Genomic DNA, 17,929 nt, shown 5'->3' on the forward strand with positions numbered 1-17,929 from the left:
AGGTCAGCCATGATGTAATTGAATGGTGTAACAGGTTTGAGCGGCTGAACAGCCTGCTCCTGTACCTGTGTTCCTGTTATCTGTTTAATGAATACGACCAGGCCTAGGCCATTTAAACATATGAAGCAGGGGAGGCCATTCGGTAAAATAATGCCTGATCTGATTATGAGCTCAGTCTCCACATTCTCACCTGACCTGATTAATCTTTGATTCCTTTGTTAGATAAGAATCCATCTCCCCAATAAAAAAAAAATTCTGTTCCCCAGAGTGTGATGGAGGCAGACTTCTAAAGATGCATGACCCTCTGAGAGAAAACATCCCCTTCTCTGTCATAAACTGAAAACCCATTATTCTTAAATTGTGCCCCCTCATTCTACTCTGTGCATTGTCTTAGAATCCCACCCTACCAAAAGTCCCATCAGGATATTACATGTCTTGATCAGGAGTGGCAATGGACTATTGGTAATGCCACTGGACATTAGAACAATCCCGAGCTTCAAGCTACTGTTGTGGGGACGTGAGTTCAAATCCATTATGGCAGATGGTGAAATTCGAATTTAATTAGCAAACAAAATCTGGAATAAAAATCTAGCCTAACAGTGACCATGTTAGTCACTGTTAATATTCACAAATATCCATCTGATTCACCAATATCGAGTCACACTATGACACATTCGAGGTAGCTGGAGGTTGAATCTGGATGTTCTGAGGCACAAGATCCCTCTCTCTTTTAATATTCTTTTGGCAAAAACAACAAACAAATTGAACTGAAGTAAAAAGAAAATAAGACTAATTTCTTTCTTCTTTGTGAAGACAGTTTTAACATGGAAGGGCAAAATGTAGAGTTGGAGGCCAAAGGGCCTGTTCCTGTGCTGTACTGTTCTTTGTTGATATAATTAGCTCAATCCCAACGTCTATTTTTCTTAGCATCTTAACAGAGTTAGGTTCTAACAAATCACAGTGTAAATTGAACGTATTCATTTTTAAAAAGTATCTTGCTGAACTTTGGGAACGGTGTTAACCTAGTCCTCATCTGACCCCTCAAGTGGATTAAGTTATCCCATGGCACTATTTCAAAGAAGGACAGAGGAACTATTTCCAGGGTCCTGACTATTATTCATCCTTCAGTCGACCTGTTCTGCTTTACAAAAAGTGGTGTTATCTGGTCATTAATGCATTGCTGTTGATGGAAGCTTTTATGTGCAAGACTGCATTTCCAACAGTGATTACACTTCACGACACACTTCATTGGAAGTGTTTTTGGCTGTTCTACAGTCAGGAGTGTAAATGCAAGCCTTTTCTTATTGACCCTTGATTCTTAAGATTTTGGTGACTTCTTCCATATTGTCCACATTTAGCCTCAAAACAAGCTTCATTTGGTGGAATTATGGAAATAGTGGAACGATTTTTAAATTTCATTCACGGGATGAGGACATCACTGGCTAGACCAGCATTTATTGGCCAACTCTACTTGCCCAGAGGGCAGCAGAGAGTCAACCACATGCTGTGGGTCTGGAGTCGCATATAGGCCAGACCAGATAAGGCTGGTAATTTCTTTCCATAAAGGACATAAGTAAACCAGGTGGGTTTTTCTGACAATCGACAATCGATTCATGCTTATCATTAGGTTTCTTAATTCCAGATTTTTATTGAATTAAAATTCAACCATTTGTCATGGCAGGATTCGAACCTATGTTCCCAGAACGTTATCAGGGTCTCTGGATTAACAGTACAGCAATAATACCACTAGGCCATCACCTACCCTAGATCCACAAATCAATGCATTCAGTGAAAACATATTCTGCAATAGGAACAATTCATTTCATTCATGGCACATTCTATTTTCACGGGTCGAGAAATGCCAGTGGAAAATTCGGTTTGCTTCATCTACCTTGATGCAAATCTTGCCTTCGTGTCCAGAAGCTGCCACAATGTACAGTCCTGTTTCTTAAATTCCAAATTAATTTGCAGGTTAATTGTCAGCTATGAGGAGTTGTGTAGCAAATGTGCACCATGTTGCAGCCCCAGCACTTTCTGTACGTGTGTGCCAAGCGCAGCAGTGATCAGCCTGTTAACAGCTTTGTTATTCCTGCAGACATCAGCAAAAACGGGTGTTTGAAACTGTACGCACAGTGAATCAAGCTGTGAGACAAAGATCGCAGGCACCGTCACCAATGAACATCCCAGGGTCTAACCAGTCCTCAGCAATGAACTCTGGCTTCTCAAGCTGTATCAGCACTCCTCGGTCTAGTTTCCACGGTGGTGACATCACCAATATAGTCATAGACAACAAGACGAACAGCATCCTTTTAGAAACAGAATCAAATGAAATAGGGTAAGAGATATTGACTGCAAACTGGAGTTTTTCTTTTTTTTTGTTCAGATCATTTCAAAGATAAAGGAATGGAGGTCACATCTTGATTGTGATAGGGTGTGCACTTGTATGAGTGAGGCACCTCTCATAGTTTAACCAAGGTGTTTAATGTTCAGTTAAGCGGGAGTCTTCCCAAAAGCGCGCGAGGTTATGCCACTGGCACGTCACTGCATAAGTGTATGAGTGTTATCATAATAGAGAGGAGGCAGACGAGAGAATCCAGGATGTTGCCAGGACTGGAAAAAGGCAGCTATGAGGAAAAATTGGATAAGTTGCAGGTCATTCTCCTTGGAACAGAGGAGACTGATGGAAGATTTGATTGAGATCTACATCTTTATGAGAAAAGATGGGATGAAAAGAACCTAACTTTTAGTGGTGTGGTCAGTGACTAGGGACGTTGGTTTAAGCAATTGGGAGAACAATTAGGGCAGAGATGATTCGGGGGGGGTGGGGGGGGGGGAGGAATGGGTGGGAAGAAGTTCAGGGTCTTGGACTCACTGCCTAATAGAGCAGATGTCAGGATAGGTACCGGTAACCTCCAGGGATATGGCCAAAGGCTGGAAATTGGAGCTTGATTTTTGGGCATCACAGGCATAATGGGCCGAGCGGCCTCGTTCTGTGATATAAACCTTCTGTGACTTCTATGAGACAGTGTTGAAATTTCCTGTGCCACTGGAAGGAGACCAAATGCAGTTTTAATTGAATTCACCTGTCCACAGTTTGTTCATAATAATTGATGGTGCCTGCCGTGGTTTTCCAACAACAGTCTGCAATCTCGCACCAGACCTTGCCCCATTGCACTCCTGAGAATCTTGAATTCTTTTCACGTACCTAAATTTCGAATCTGGTGCCTCCCGTCTCAAGTTGTCTTGAAGCAAAATAAGTTAGCATTTTATCCTGTCTCCAGCACTGTGTCCCAGTAATTGTTGCTGCTTTCTAGAAGGGGCTGGGGAACACATGAGTTTGAAATGGTACAGTGGCTCAATGGTTAGCACTGTTGCCTCATCGTGCCTGGGACCTGGATTTGATTCCAACCTTGGGCGACTGTCTGAAGTTTGCATGTTCTCCCTTTGTCTGCGTGGGTTTCCTCTGGGTGCTCCCACAGTTCAAAGATGTGCAGGTTAGGTGGATTGGCCATGAGAAATTGCCTGTAGTGTCCGGGAATGTGCAGGCCAGCTGGATTAACCATGGGAAATGTAGGGCAATAGAGTAAGGGAGTGGGTCTGGATTGGATGCTCTTCGAAGGATTGATGTGGATTTGAAGGGCTGAATGGCTTGCTTCTATAAAGTAAATCTGTTGTTAGCGGATGAAGGGTCAATGATAAGGGCACACAGATTTAAAGCAATTGACACGAGCCACAGTTGACGAGAGGAAATAAAAGCAGAAATTGCTGAAATGCTCAGGAAAGATGGATAGAATATGTGGACAGAGAGAACTGTTAATGTTTCAGGTTGATGACTTAACAATCTAGTGTTTTCTGCTTTTGTTTCCAGCATCTGTAGTAAGTTTTTGCTTTTGTGATGTAAGGAAATGCTTTTTTTTTAAATGCAATGAGTGGCTAGGATTTGGAGTGCACTGCCCGAGAGGGTGGTATATTTGGATCCGATATTAATGCCCAACTGGGAATGGGATAAGTATTTGAAGGAGAAAATGCTCCAGGGATTGCAGAAAGAGTTGGGGGGTTGGAATAAATGGAATATGCTTTGGAATAGTAGGTACATTCCTGATGGATCAAATAGTCAAAGTCTGTGGCATTCCAGTCCACAATTGGAAGCAGCTCTTTCATTTTGACATGCTGGCGCTGATCAGAGACATATAAAAATACTGAAGGGTATGTAAAATAAATCAAACAGTGAACTGTTTAATGAATTAGCATGAATTAAATTGTGAAGTAAATAGATCTTTGCCCTCCCCTTTCCCTGATTGGTAAAACTCATTTCATCTCCCTTGATCAATATTTAATTGATTCATGTTCTGTTCCGGTGAAATTTTGGGCTTAATCCTTTTTGAAACCAGACTGATCTTTTGGATACCAGCCCATGGCTGATGGTACTTTGTATAAAAGAATGATTGCCCCCAGGCAATGGGAGAGAAAGGAGCGGAACTGGTTCAGCGTTCCCCTAAGTGACGTTTTCATGAGCCTTGCTAAATTTGAGATTAGCCAGAGTTGATCGGAAACTCAAAGAAAATGTTTCAAAGTGATCCAAACTGGCTTTAATTCCACACCCACCCTCGACTCTCATCAGTAAACTGTTCAGAGGAGACACTGTCACCAGCTACAGACACCAGCACTCTGATCAAACATTTAAAAGGGACCTGAGGGGCAACTTTTTGACACAGGATAGTTTAAATGTGGAATGAGCTGCCAGAGGAAGTGGTAGATGGAAGTACTTTTAAGACATTTGAAAGATATTTGTATAGACATGAACAGAAAGGGTTTCGAGGGATATGGGCCCAAGGGACTCATTTTGTTTGGGAAACTTGGTCTGCATTGATGAGTTGTACGGAATGGTCTCTTTCCGTGCTGTATGACTCTACGAAAAGGTAAAAGGTTTATATTAATTGCTCGCTTGCCAGCTTTGATCAAAATGCCTCACTGAGATGTCCCTTATCATACCCAAGGAAAATATCACTCACTGGTGTACAGGCGTGTTGAGATTCGCTAACGTTTTTCAAAGTAATCCTCTTTGTGTGTCTTGGATTCAGCCTCCAGTCCCAGAGGTGTTGAATTGACATTGTTGTTCCGATTGTTGATCTGTTAATTATTCAGCTAGCATTAGACCAGGACTTTTTTTTTTTTGGCTTGGTGTTTAAATATGGACTATAAGTGGCTTTATTTTTACCCCTCTGTTTCAGAATTGAGGACTGTGATAAGAAGCTAGGGCAGCCAGGGACTCCTGGATCCAGGGATTTACAGGCAGCTCTCCGTCGCCTGTCACTAAGGAGAGAGAACTATCTCTGTGAAAGGAGGTTTTTCGAAGATGAGCGGGAGAGGAAGTTGCAAGAGCTGGCAGAAAAGGGGGAAATCTCGAGTGGCTCTGCAACACCGACCGAAAGCATCATGTCACTGGGAACCAACCTTTCTGGGATATCTGATTTCACGAGGTTTTCAGGAATGTCTTTCAGCAGCCGTTCATACCTGCCAGAGAAACTGCAGATTGTGAAGCCCTTGGAAGGTGATACAAGGCAACGCTCTCTCTCTGTCCTAGTCTTCGATACTCTTTGGTCTCTAATGCATCATAAAACATCAGGAGCGCTTTGTACCAAATATTCTTTCTATTTCAGAGATAGCCAGCCACGGTGTTGGTTTGAGGTCCCTCTGAAATAATCCTGGCTTTTGACCCTTCAGAGAATTGTTACAGTGCTCGCTATTGTTGGAAAACCAACAAAATTTTTAATATTAAAGAAACTGCCATCAGCTACCTTGATTAAAGTACTTGTTTGTGTCTGTTTTGAATCTTTTACTACTCTTAATTAACAAACTGAGACCATCATGTTCATTAACTGCAAAGGAAATTTAGTGCTGAATGGGTTAAATATAAAGGAATATTTCTTACTCTTCCTGTAATTAAAAAAAAATTCAGTTTCTTAAAAGTTCAATTTAGTTATGTATTTAATGAAAAAGATACATTTATTATTATGAGAGATGCAAGCTTGTTTAATTTGTTTCAACCTATTCACCCATTTTCTAGTTCACGCTCTTGAGATAGAGCAACGCTCATTCATTCATTCATTCATTCTTGTTGCAAATAAAATGTTCATTGGATTTCTGCCTTTCACTTTTTGGTTTCTGTCTCTCATTTCTATTCGTTCTTCCTTTCCATCTCGTGTGTGTGTGTTGGCAATCTGTTTGTTTTCAAATTTTTTTTTCTACCGTCTTAGGTTTGTTTGCATTCTTTCAATTTATGCCATTAGGTACTGTAATATATATTTAAGCAAGAGCGAGAGATCCCAAGTGATGGTAAAGTCAAGTTATTAGGAGAATCCGCTTTTGAATTATTTATTGATAGTAATACCTTTTTAAATTAAAAATAGTTAAAACTGTTTGGGAAGGTGCTGTATTTTCCAACACATTTAGCTTCTGCTCCAAATACTTGTCATATTTATGGTAATTGTTGGTATTTGGTTTTGAGCCAGAATAACACAGAATCTTCCTATACTGATCAGATAGATATGGACGAAACATCATTTAAAATCAGACTTGCTGTGAGGGCAAGACCAGTTCTTTTGAACTGACTAACTTGAGCAACAGTGATGGACTCACGGCAATGTTTATTCAATGGGAAGTGGCAAGGAAACTGCTCGTAACCCAGAGCCTTGTATTTATGCGCAGCAAAAGGCATTTATTCGGTCAAGTGATTAGAAGTGTGATTGTGAAATGTTTTCATAAAATTATATGATGGTATTTGTGAAATCAATAACTTTGATATCTACCCTGATTGCGGTCTTTGTGCGATGATAAAAGTTGGTGCAGCTTATAAACTGCTCCTAGCCCTTTTACGAGCACATACCTCTTGTAGCCAAACATTTGATTGACAAACAATTGGGTGTTTATGTTAGAGAGCACATCCTAGTTAGTCTTTTGTAGACTGAATTTCCTTTGCAATGCAATATATGAACATGATTTTTGGTGATCCCTTTTGGAGTTATTTTGTAAATGGGCAAACATTGGGGAAATTGGTTGTTTTTCATTCATGTATATTTGAAACTACTAGATCACACTGCTTTTAAAATTCTCTTACTTTAAATTATTATATATCTTGAAACACAAGTACAGCATTATTCCCATGTTTAAAAATGGATTAATTGAAAATGCGTAAAGATACTTGCATCATCAAAAGTATTAGCTTGTGATGCAGTCTTTTGCTAAGTTTTCAATTGACTCTAGGCTAGATCCGTTGCTTGATAATATCCCAAGACTTAGCAACTCAGACAGCTGCAGTTTTTGCCACTGTTTTGTGTTGACTTAGTTCATCTCAGCCATATGGGATCCTATAATTGGTCTCTGTGGACTCCTGTCATAATTGCTGTCCAGTACCTTGGCTGGAGTGTGAAGTGTGTTCTCTGGTGACCTACTGGAAGTTTGTCATTGCCCATGAGAGAGAATATCCCAGTGTGAATCAATACCTTAGTGAAAGGTAAAAATAAACGCTTTTTAATTCCTGAATTTGACCTTCATCTGAGTAATCAATTGCATGGGTGACAATGAAACCAGCAAATTTCTTTTTAAGAGGCTAGTATACGCATGTGGAAACAGATTACTTTTCTCTTCACCTGTAAGTGTGAACGATTGTGCAAAGCTGACACCTACAACTGGAAGTGGACGCATATATTTGCAGTGATCCCGACCGGTAATATTATCAGAATATTGACTGCTGAAGGCATTTGTTAACAATTGGAAAATGCTTCTTTAATTTGCCTTGAGCATTACTTATTTTGAAATGTTTATTCTCTCATTTATTTGCTGCTAACCCATCACGATTGACTGTACTAATTTTGCTTCAAAAGTGACTAACGCTAATATGTTATCTAATGGTGAAGTTTTGCCAGAACTATCCTAAAGGAAGGAATTATATGGCACTAATTATAATGACTAAGCTGAAATTGCACCTTGCAATCTCCAATGGATAGCAATAATAGCATGCTCGTCTCTTAAAAGGTTAAAACATCTCATGGGATGATAAAATCTGTTATATTACAGAACATCAGTGGGGAAGGCAGACTTCCAGTATTTCACAGTTTCCTATTAAATTGATTTTTTTTTAAAAGAGCACTGTTTAATGAAATCAAATGAGTTGATGTGCACATAGCATGTAATATTAGAGAAGTCATTTTTAAAAATTAGATGCTTAATTTGTTAATGCATTAAAAGCACATGCATGACTTGGCAGTGTAACACTTCCACCTACTGCTTAAATCACCGCTATTAATTGTCTTTATTTCAATAGCCACCTTATTTGATTATAGATGCAAATGTGTTTGTCTTAACAGGTTCAGCAACTTTGCACCACTGGCAACAACTGGCCCAGCCAAACCTTGGAGGAATCCTTGACCCACGGCCTGGTGTCGTCACCAAGGGCTTCAGGCCTCTTGAGCTGGACACTGAGCAGGTGTACCACTTAACGGATTATGAAGAAGATGAACCCGGCGACCCTTCTTTCCGGGGCCTAGCTACCTCAACCCCGGTTCAGCACAGGGAGACCTCAGGTGAGAGGTCGAATGAACAAGTGCCTGTATCACACAGCAAGACTTTAGTGATGCAGTGTCAGCCAAACAAAGTGGAGACACAGGAGACAGCGGATGGTGATGAGGCTTCTGGTGAGGGAGCATCTCCTGTCACATAGAATTACTATTTGACAGGATGTTAACTAAATGTTGGAGCATTTGGTTCAGGTCAAACTACTACCTCTACATTGTCACACATTATTAAGTGGTGCACTTTCATTCTCCAGTCGGTTTCCGATTTAAACCGTAATGTCGCATAGAAACCAATGTTCGGTTAAAAACCCCCACTCTCTGCCATTCTGAGTTAAAAGCTCTTATTTATGATTTAGTATATCACTTTTTTAAAAACAAGAGCTAGTTTTTGCACTTTACTTTCTGTTTCTGTTCCTTTTGTTAGCTCTTCACTCTATGATGTGTCAGGATATTGTGTTTGTGAATCTTTCTGCTCATGTGGTAGTCCAGTAAGGAACAGTTATTTGAGAGCGGGAATCCTGGAGCCTAAATTGTGTTAAACTACATCTTGGAGGTTGTATAAATTCCTCTTGGGCATCAGATGAAAAGGTGTAAACTGTAGGAAACTTTGCCATGTTTTTCAAATCATTTAAATTCAGTGGGGTTGATATTCTCTCTTTTACAATGCACATGGCAAGTCCCTTATTTAATTCTTCTGTTTGGATGTTGTCAGTATGATGGCCAAAGTGTGAAAGTATGTGAGTTAAACTGTTGATAGACACTGAAATGCCAAAGGTAAACTAATTTCTTGTTTCTGTGCGCTTCATGCCAAATCTGCAGTTACTTTACGCAATGCAAATTTAGCAGTATACCCGTTAAGTCGCGTGCAACTTATTTTAAACATTATAATTGGGAACTTTACGACAAAAGTAAAAATTTCCACCGACTTGGTGACTGTTTTCACTGAACTAGTGACCAATCATTACCATAAATGTATACATTGTGCATTTTTAATGTGGAGCATCAAGATTGCAGCCCCAGAGGAGGCAATGAAATGGGGAAATGCTAATGAAATTTCCAGCTTCAATGGGGCTTCCCAATGGCTTTTTGTCCCTTTTTGTCCTTTCTTCCTTTAAACATTTCCTGCTGCTTGGATCAGAAATATTGGTCACCCTCTAATATTGACTAAGTCAATGGCTCTTTATTTGTGAATGAACTTGTGAGAGTTGACTTGTGTGTAGTATTTACAAATAAGCTAATCATGCCTTTGGCTGATATTACTGCCTGCCGTCTCCCAGTGGGGATCAAGACCACAAACCCTGAATTTTTTTTTAAACTCCCCCTACATTGCTTGGGCCCACAGAAGCTAAATGTATTATTTAATCTAATACTGCTACTTAAGGGTAGATGGGATATTCCTGGTCTGAGTGGGCTCAACCGTACACCGGTTAAAGTTGTTGTGCTGTTCTCAATAAGGGTATACTTATTGGCCAGCAGCTGTGTAATCATGTCCCAACATTCGTCATCGCTTCCAGGAAGGAGGAGAGCCAGGTTAAGGGGTGAAGGAAAACTGATGTCTTGACGCTTTCTTCCATTTGATGGCTCATTTGCATTGCTAATTATTTTCAGAAAAGCAGTTTATGGAGGGGAAGGTGATTCAAAGAAATGTATTGTAACTGATGTAGAGTACAAATGCAACAAGTTAACCAGTTTGTAATCTAGAAACTGGTGAGATTCTACCCTTCCAGGTAATAAGGTACTTAGTATAAGCCCAACTTTGCTAGTTTAAGAATGGAGTTTTGTTCCATCTTCTAACTTTCTCAAGTTTCTCTGGAGTTTTAAAAAAAATTACTTGCTGATTTGCATGGATTAATTGAATAGATATTTTCTTTAATTAATGATTCATTATTATTTAAATTCACTACCCACCTGAAATGTTATTTAAGGTATGTTCATTTAATTATGTTCTATTACATGTTAAAATTTTTTCTAAAGCCAAGACTGAGGCTGATGAATGAAATGATTAGAATATTCCCTGTAAAATGCACCCTTAAAAACTCTTGGACGCAAGATTGCAGTCATGGAGATAGGGACATACACATTTGGACAAATCAATAAAGTAGATCTACTGCATCTATAAGTGCACTAGAAAGCTAAATGACAGAGTGTTTTTTCTAAAACAAGAAGTAATTTTCCTCGGCTTTTCTCATGTATGTTAGTCTTATTCTTCCTGTTTCTGAAAATTATGAAGGCTTTTAAGAAAGTGAACTTTTCTTTGCCATTTAAGCTGCAAGTAGATTAGATCATGTTGATTTGTAGAAAACCAAGCTATTGCTGTAACGTTAACTTCTATTTAAACAGAAAATGTAGTTTTGATCTCAATATTTCATATATTTATGGCACAACACAATCCTCACTGTGGATCCAAATGGATCCAAGCCAGTCAGACAATCCAAGACATGTTTCTTTGTGAGAGTTTATTAACTAGTCCGTCTAGCAGGTCACTCCACACGTCACTTGTTCCCCCTCCACCCCAATCTCATTTATTCCCCTTTTATATCCACCCAGTCAATGATATTTTCTAACTGACTTCTTCAGAGAAGTTATGACAAACCACTGGAGAGGGTGGGACTTGAACCTTGACCCAGAGGTAGGGACACTACCACTGTGCTACAAGAGAGCCTTCAACCCACTTTATATTTTTTGTCCCAAATTTTATTACACACTTCAGGTGGGGCTTGAACCCAGGCAACCTAGCCCAGGGGTATGGACACTACTACTGTGCCACAAGAGCCCTTGTTTCCTCTGTCCAAACTATTTTTCTAATTAACCTGTTCAGAGATGTTATTACACACCTCTAGAGCAGGTGGGGCTTGAAGGTAGGCCTCCTGGTTCAGGGATAGGAACACTGCTAATTGCTCCTGAGAGGACCCCCCCCCCTCCTCATATGCACTCAGCCAATTAATCAGTTTATTAACCCCAATCTCCTGTCTAACTACTTTCTGTATTAACATTGTACGGAAGGATTTATATTCTTTATAATTACCAACTCTTATGTGCTAGTTCCTCAAAGTCGCTCTGGAATCAACTTACCTGAGGTTCCTCTTCATCGGTTCCTGAGTGAGGTGATGCATTCATGGCTGAGTGTTTCATATGTGTAATTCTTTCAGCTTCAGCATGTTCCAAGCAGAGTCATTGATCCTGCCGAGCATTATCAGTGTGTTGATTTGGGATGTTGAAATAATGCTATAATGAGGTTTAAAAATGAATGCCTTCTACCCTTCCCAGTCCAGGCAGACCTGAACTCCTGTGGAAAAAATAAATTTTAAAACAATAAAACAATACAAAATCTGAGAATTGTATCTAATTTTGGAGAAAGATGGATGGCTGGTCTGGAAAGGGTTACATAGTCTGGGGTTGACTTTGTCAAAAATTTGATTATTAGCTTTAAATGATTGCTGCAATAGCTGCTGATGTCTGTGTTTTCTGCTGTTTTCCTTTCCTTCCCAACCCCAACCTCTCGATCTCTTACTTCAGTCCACTATCCTGGTAAATGTATGTCACACACCAGCTCCACCTTTACCTTCACAACTTGCCGCATTCTTCACCCCTCTGATGAACTCGCACAAGTCACTTCAAGGTAAGTGCAGGGCCGCCTTCACGTTTGTGTGCCGACAAACCAATTTTAACTTGTTTTGTTTTTTTTAAAAAACTTTAAGGAAACTTAAATGCATGAGGACTGTTCTGAGTAAGGTTTATACCGGGCTCTGATGCTCTCTCCACAGATGCAGCCAGACCTGCTCAGTTTCTCCAGCATTTTTTTTGGGCATAAGGAATTAAACTATTTATTGCTGCTTTTGTAGGGAACTTCCAGACATGTATAATCTATATTGTAAAGTCTTGCCTCCTGCGCAGGTATGTTAAATTTAGAACTGGACAGAAAACTGACTGTAAAAGGGTGGACTGGGGTTGGGAAAGATCCTTTGAATTATGATTAATTTACTGCAGATGTCTCACTTTAAACTTCCTTAATTGCAGATGATTTTGAAATCATTGACTAATCTTCCTTGTTAAAATAAATAGATTTTTCAATTCATATAGACTAGTCAGTCCTAAACAAGTTTGTTAATGGCTCTATCCATCAGATATTGTTACAATGTAAAGCCTATTCATATGAACATACATACAAATTATGAGCAAACATTTACCCCTTCAAGCCTGTTTTGCCATTAAACAAGTTCATGGCTTATCTGTCTGTGTTCCAAATTTCTCTCACCATCGATCCCTAATAATCTTTCATTCTCTTGCCTGACCAGGATCACTCTGCCTCTGCCTTAAAAAATCCAACTTCATTGGTTCCATTGGGACGGCACAGTGTCTCAGTGCTTAGCACTGCTGCCTCACTGCACCAGGGTCCCAGGTTCAATTCCAACCTTGGGTGATTGTCTGTGTGGAGTTTGCACGTTCTCCCTGTATCTGCATGGGTTTCCTCTGGGTGTTCCAGTTTCCTCCCACGGTCCAAAGATGTGCAGGTCAGGTGAATTGGCCATGCTATATTGCCCGTAGTGGTAGCTGCTTTAGTTAGAGAGAAATGCATCTGGGTGGGTTATTCTTCAGAGGGTCGGTGTGGACTTGTGGGGCCGAAGGCCTGTTTCCACGCTGTAGGGAATCTAATCTAATTGCCTTTTGAGACAGAGTTCCAAAGTTGCGCAGCCCTCAGAGAAAAAGAAAATCACCCTCATCCTAAAAGGGGGTTCCTAATTTTAAAACCACGCCTCCTAATGCTGAACTCCTCCACACGAGGAAACACCCTTTCCATGTACACCTTATCAAGACCATTTAGGATCGTATAAAATTCAATTGAATAAACGCTTGCTCTTCTAAACTTTAATGAAAACAAGTCCAGCCTGTCCAACCTTGTCCATAAGCCAGCTCACTCGTTCCAGGTATCAGTGCCATAAACTTCCTCTGGACCAGCTCCAATGCATTTACAACTTTCCCAAAATAACTGACAAACAACATCCTGACTTTTGTTACATTTCTCTCATACTAAAGAGCAGCACTTCAGTAGCTGCCTTACCATTTGTTGCATAATGTTTTGTGACTGACGTGCATGAACACCTAAATCTCTCTGCACTTCAGAGTTCCACAGTGGTTCAATGTTAAAACAGTATTCTGCTTTATTATTAGTCCTGCAAAGTGAACGACTCCCATTTATGTTCACATCTGCCAGACTTTTGATGATTCACTTAAGCCAGCTGCAACAAAATAAAACTCAGAACTCTGGATGCTGAAGATCTGAAACACACAAAGACCGAAATTGCTGAAGAAACTCCACATGCTGGCAGCATTTGTTGGGAGAGAAAATAGAGTTAACATTTTGTGTGTTTTCTTGCTACCAATGCTGCCAGACCTGCTGAGTTATTTCAGTCTGCGTCTTCATTAGGTCATCCTTGCAACATGCCTTCCTACTCAATTGTGCACAGGTCTGCGTCCCATTATCTCAGGAAGGATGTACTGGCCCTGGAGTGTGTTCAGAGGAGGTTCATGAGAATGGTCCCAGGAATGAAAAGCTTAACATATGAGAAATGTTTGAGGGTTCTGGGTCTATACTCGCTGGAGTTTACAAGGATGAGGTGAGGTGGGAGGATCTCATTAAAACATAGAATACTGAATGGTCTGAACAGAGAAGATGTTGGGAAGATGTTTCCATTGTTTGAAGGGTCTAGGACCCAAGGACATAGCCTTAGATTAAAAGGAAGACCTACTAGAACGGAGATAAGGAGAAACTTCTTTAGCCAGAGACTGGTGAATCTATGGAATTTATTTCCACAGAAGGGTGTAGGGGCCAGGACATTGAGTATATTTAAGGCTGAGATAAATATGTTCTTGAGGATCAAGGGTTACAGGAAGAAAGTGGGAGAATGGGGTTGAGAAACTTATCAGCAATGATTGAATGGTGGAGCAGACTCGATTGGCTGAATGGTCTAGTTTCTGCTCTTATGTCTTATGGTTTTACACTTGTCATGCTTACAAACTAACTTGCTGTGCATTTATTTACAGGATCACTGTTATAAAGTAATGTAATTTGAAGGGACTTATAGATAAAAATGCTGGAATAAATTAGTAGATTTGCATTATTTAAACCAGGCACAGACTAATTAAACCCATCATGTTCTTGACTTTAATATTAATTTGGGGAACCAAGTTTTAATCTCGGACTTTACTCTTTTCCTAGAAATGAGGCTGTTGAACTTGGAATCTTCCTCTAAGTTTTGTCAGTGATGTATATCTGTTTTTTCAAATGTGTGTATTTTAACATCAGCAAACCCTTGGAGGCATGCCCTGGAGTTGAACAGATATGGCACTAATAGACCGAATTTGTGTGATTTATGAGTTTGAAGATATGGACCAACCTAATTTTGGTCAAGTAACTGAAAGAGAACAGGTCACCTTCCGTTATATGATTCTACAACTGAATGAGTTGGAAAGCTACAAGTGCAGGACAATGCAAATGCTAACAATATTGGCATAAAATGATACTGAACAACTCTCTAACAGCTAATGATCTTCCACAGGTCTGATGAGGATGATGAAATTGCAGTATGTCACCGTATTTGAAGGGAAATATAGGGCAAAGGTTGACCCACGAGGGTGAGATGCACTGCCAGTGATATCCAAGCTGGCCCAATAGAGGTGGAAGTGAGGCATGTGGAAAACTTAATAATTCTAACCAAGTAGCTGTTGCTGCACTATCCCTAACCTTGTTTTGTCTAGTGCTAGGATATCAAGCTAACAGTTGCTTGCCATTCAACATAGCTCCATTATGTAGTTGGTACATAGGGGCAATATTTGAAAAGTGCAAGTTGTAAGAAAGCATAGGGAAAGATTTGGTGATAAGTGAGTAAATTGGCAGTGTTTAAAGTGCCCTGTTTTAGCAGTCTCAAGTGACTAGTTATCAAGGAGTGTTCCCCTGTTGATGAATGTGGTCTGTTTTGATTTCCAATTATTGGTGGCATGGTATTGTTTATTTGCTATTTCGCATTAATTAAGGTGGAACCGTAAGAAAGCATGCCACAAGAATTGGAAGTTTTGATTTCTTGCACAGATCCGGCACCTATATACTCTTGTGGATTCTGTCTGAACTGTTTAGTCTGTTGAGGCAAAACTCTGTAAATATTCCCTATCTCTACAATGGGGTGCTGATGTTGCAGAATCCCAGAATATTTGCCAGTCCCAGCTCCTCTTCAAATTTTGCTAGTCTTTTGTGCTTCAGCGAATAGTCCGATCTGAGCTCAGGCAACACAGCACCAATGCCACACTTGATCATCTCAAGTTGTACTGATCTTAATCTCACTCCAGCTCCTTTGATTTGTTAAATAATACAACATTGACTTCATTGTTTTTAGAAGCAATGAGTGATGGGGATGTTTTGACACCTAGAAACGCATTATCTTTTTAACGGGAAAATAGGCTGATCGGTTTGTACACGGGCTATGTTATATAGGATGTGGCAGCATATGCATCTACAGAAATATTTGCGTATACACATTTCTGCCAGTTTGTTTAATTTGCGCAAATGTACCTTATCTCATGTTGATTAAACCAGGTCCAGTTATTGTTCCAAAGATTGCACAAGTGTCTTAATAATCACACATATTTAAAAGCCCTGTGGCTAAGTGTGTTGTGGTTATTTGGAGGGAAAGTGTGCTGGAAATCAAGTTCCACTACCCTGTGAGCCAAAAGTATAAATGCCTTGCGCCAACACCAAAATCATCAGCTTGTTTCTTATTATTGTTACCGAGAATGAGAGACTTTCACCAGGTTTTGTAAATAAATTCAAAATAAATTTGATTAAAGAATAATGTTGTTCTTAATAAATAGCTAGCAAAATGGGTAATTAACTAAGCTACTATGTTCCTCTTACTCCAAGCACTCACCAGTCATAGACAGAATAGAATGCAGTGCCTGAGAGCATGGTGAGGCACATTCAATGTTGGCTTTCAGAAGTGAAGTTGGGTGATAGTTTGAAGAGAATGTGCAGAACCATTGGGGGGAACGGGATTATTTTGCATTGGGTCAGCATGGACATGATGGGCCAAATGGCAAACTCCTGTGCTATAATCATTCAATGACACATCAGATGGTCTGTAGCTAGCATTGGGAGAAGGTGTCTTATGACAGTTAGGCAGTTTCCCAGAGTCTGGGTGGAGACCTCTTCCCAGAAAATGCAGTGTGTTTTTGATCAGGAATATACTTTGGGGGGGAGGGGGTTCACTGAACATTTAGAAAGTTGATTAATGTGGGGTTCTAGATGGCTGTAGAAGGGAAATGCAGACACACCTGGTTGTTACCAGGGTTACATCAAGGTGAAATTGTATAACCCAATCATGTAACTACTTGTAATTTGGAAGATTTAAGGGTTGATCTGATTTTTTTTTTTTAGCATTTTGAAAGGGATAATTGAGGCAAAGAGAGGGAAACATTTTCTGTCAGTAGATGAGTCCAAGATGAAGCAACATAATCTTTGATCTTTGTTAGGCAAATGTGTTAAAGATGTGGAGCTGTAATAGTTAAGGAGATACCACCCATAATCTCTCCGAATGGTGAAACCCGCTGAAGACAATGGAGTGAATGTTCCCTTTTCCCATGTAGTGACCTTTCTTCTTTTAAACGGAACTCCGAGTGAACTTTGATAAGTACAAGAAATTTGGGAAATCTCAGTTCAATTCTGAATAGGCAAGAGTTCCTAGATCAAATCTCCTACTCATTTTAACATTGTCTTGATGACAATGCCAATTTTTTGAGTGGGTATGCATTGACGTGTTTGTGTGTGATTATGTGTCATAGGGAAAGCCATTGACTTTGGAAATGTGGGCACATTGTTTGAGAGAGAAGGCAGCCCATCTCTCTGTCCAAAAGCCAGTAATACAACAATGCCAAAAATAGGAGCAGGGGTAGATCATTCCATTTGGCCCATCTAGACTATTCCTTGTTCAATATAGTCAAAAATTGCACAACACCAGGTTTAGTCCAACAGATTTATTTGCAAGTACTAACTTTCGGAGCACTGCTCTTTCATCAGATGGAGGGGCTGCGCTCTGAAAGCTAGTACTTCTAAAGCAACCTGTTGGACTAAACCTGGTGTTGTGATTTTTAACTTTATCCACCCCAGTCCAACACCGGCTCCTTGATATCTTGTGCAGCTACATCTCAGCTTTCTGGCTCACCCTCCATATTGTGTGTGAGATTGTCCCTTAATGAGGGTGAAAACTCCTTGTGTGATTTTTACAAATCATTTGTGCAGGGAGGGTACTTGATTTTCTCCAGGTTGTCGCCATTCTGAATTAGCAATTAATTGTCAGAACATAATGAGG

At 40.0% G+C, this 17,929-nt stretch overlaps 1 protein-coding gene across 7 annotated transcripts in view; it reads left to right on the plus strand.

The window, feature by feature from the left end:
* Positions 1-17,929, plus strand: part of trak1a (trafficking protein, kinesin binding 1a) — a 211,760-nt gene that overhangs the window by 184,276 nt on the left and 9,555 nt on the right. For 5 of the 7 annotated variants that reach the window (XM_043719532.2, XM_043719533.2, XM_043719535.2 and 2 more), the window contains 4 exons: positions 2,096-2,335; positions 5,232-5,551; positions 8,367-8,693; positions 12,090-12,192. In XM_043719532.2, the coding sequence (XP_043575467.1) occupies positions 2,096-2,335; positions 5,232-5,551; positions 8,367-8,693; positions 12,090-12,192 (990 nt within the window). The remainder of the gene's footprint in view (positions 1-2,095; positions 2,336-5,231; positions 5,552-8,366; positions 8,694-12,089; positions 12,193-17,929) is intronic. The other 2 variants (XM_043719534.2, XM_043719539.2) reach the window with 1 other exon arrangement.

This window comes from Chiloscyllium plagiosum, unplaced genomic scaffold (assembly GCF_037043375.1).
Source record: "Chiloscyllium plagiosum isolate Xiang-an unplaced genomic scaffold, Cpla_swu_hap1 HiC_scaffold_34, whole genome shotgun sequence".
Classification (NCBI taxonomy): Eukaryota; Metazoa; Chordata; class Chondrichthyes; order Orectolobiformes; family Hemiscylliidae; genus Chiloscyllium; species Chiloscyllium plagiosum.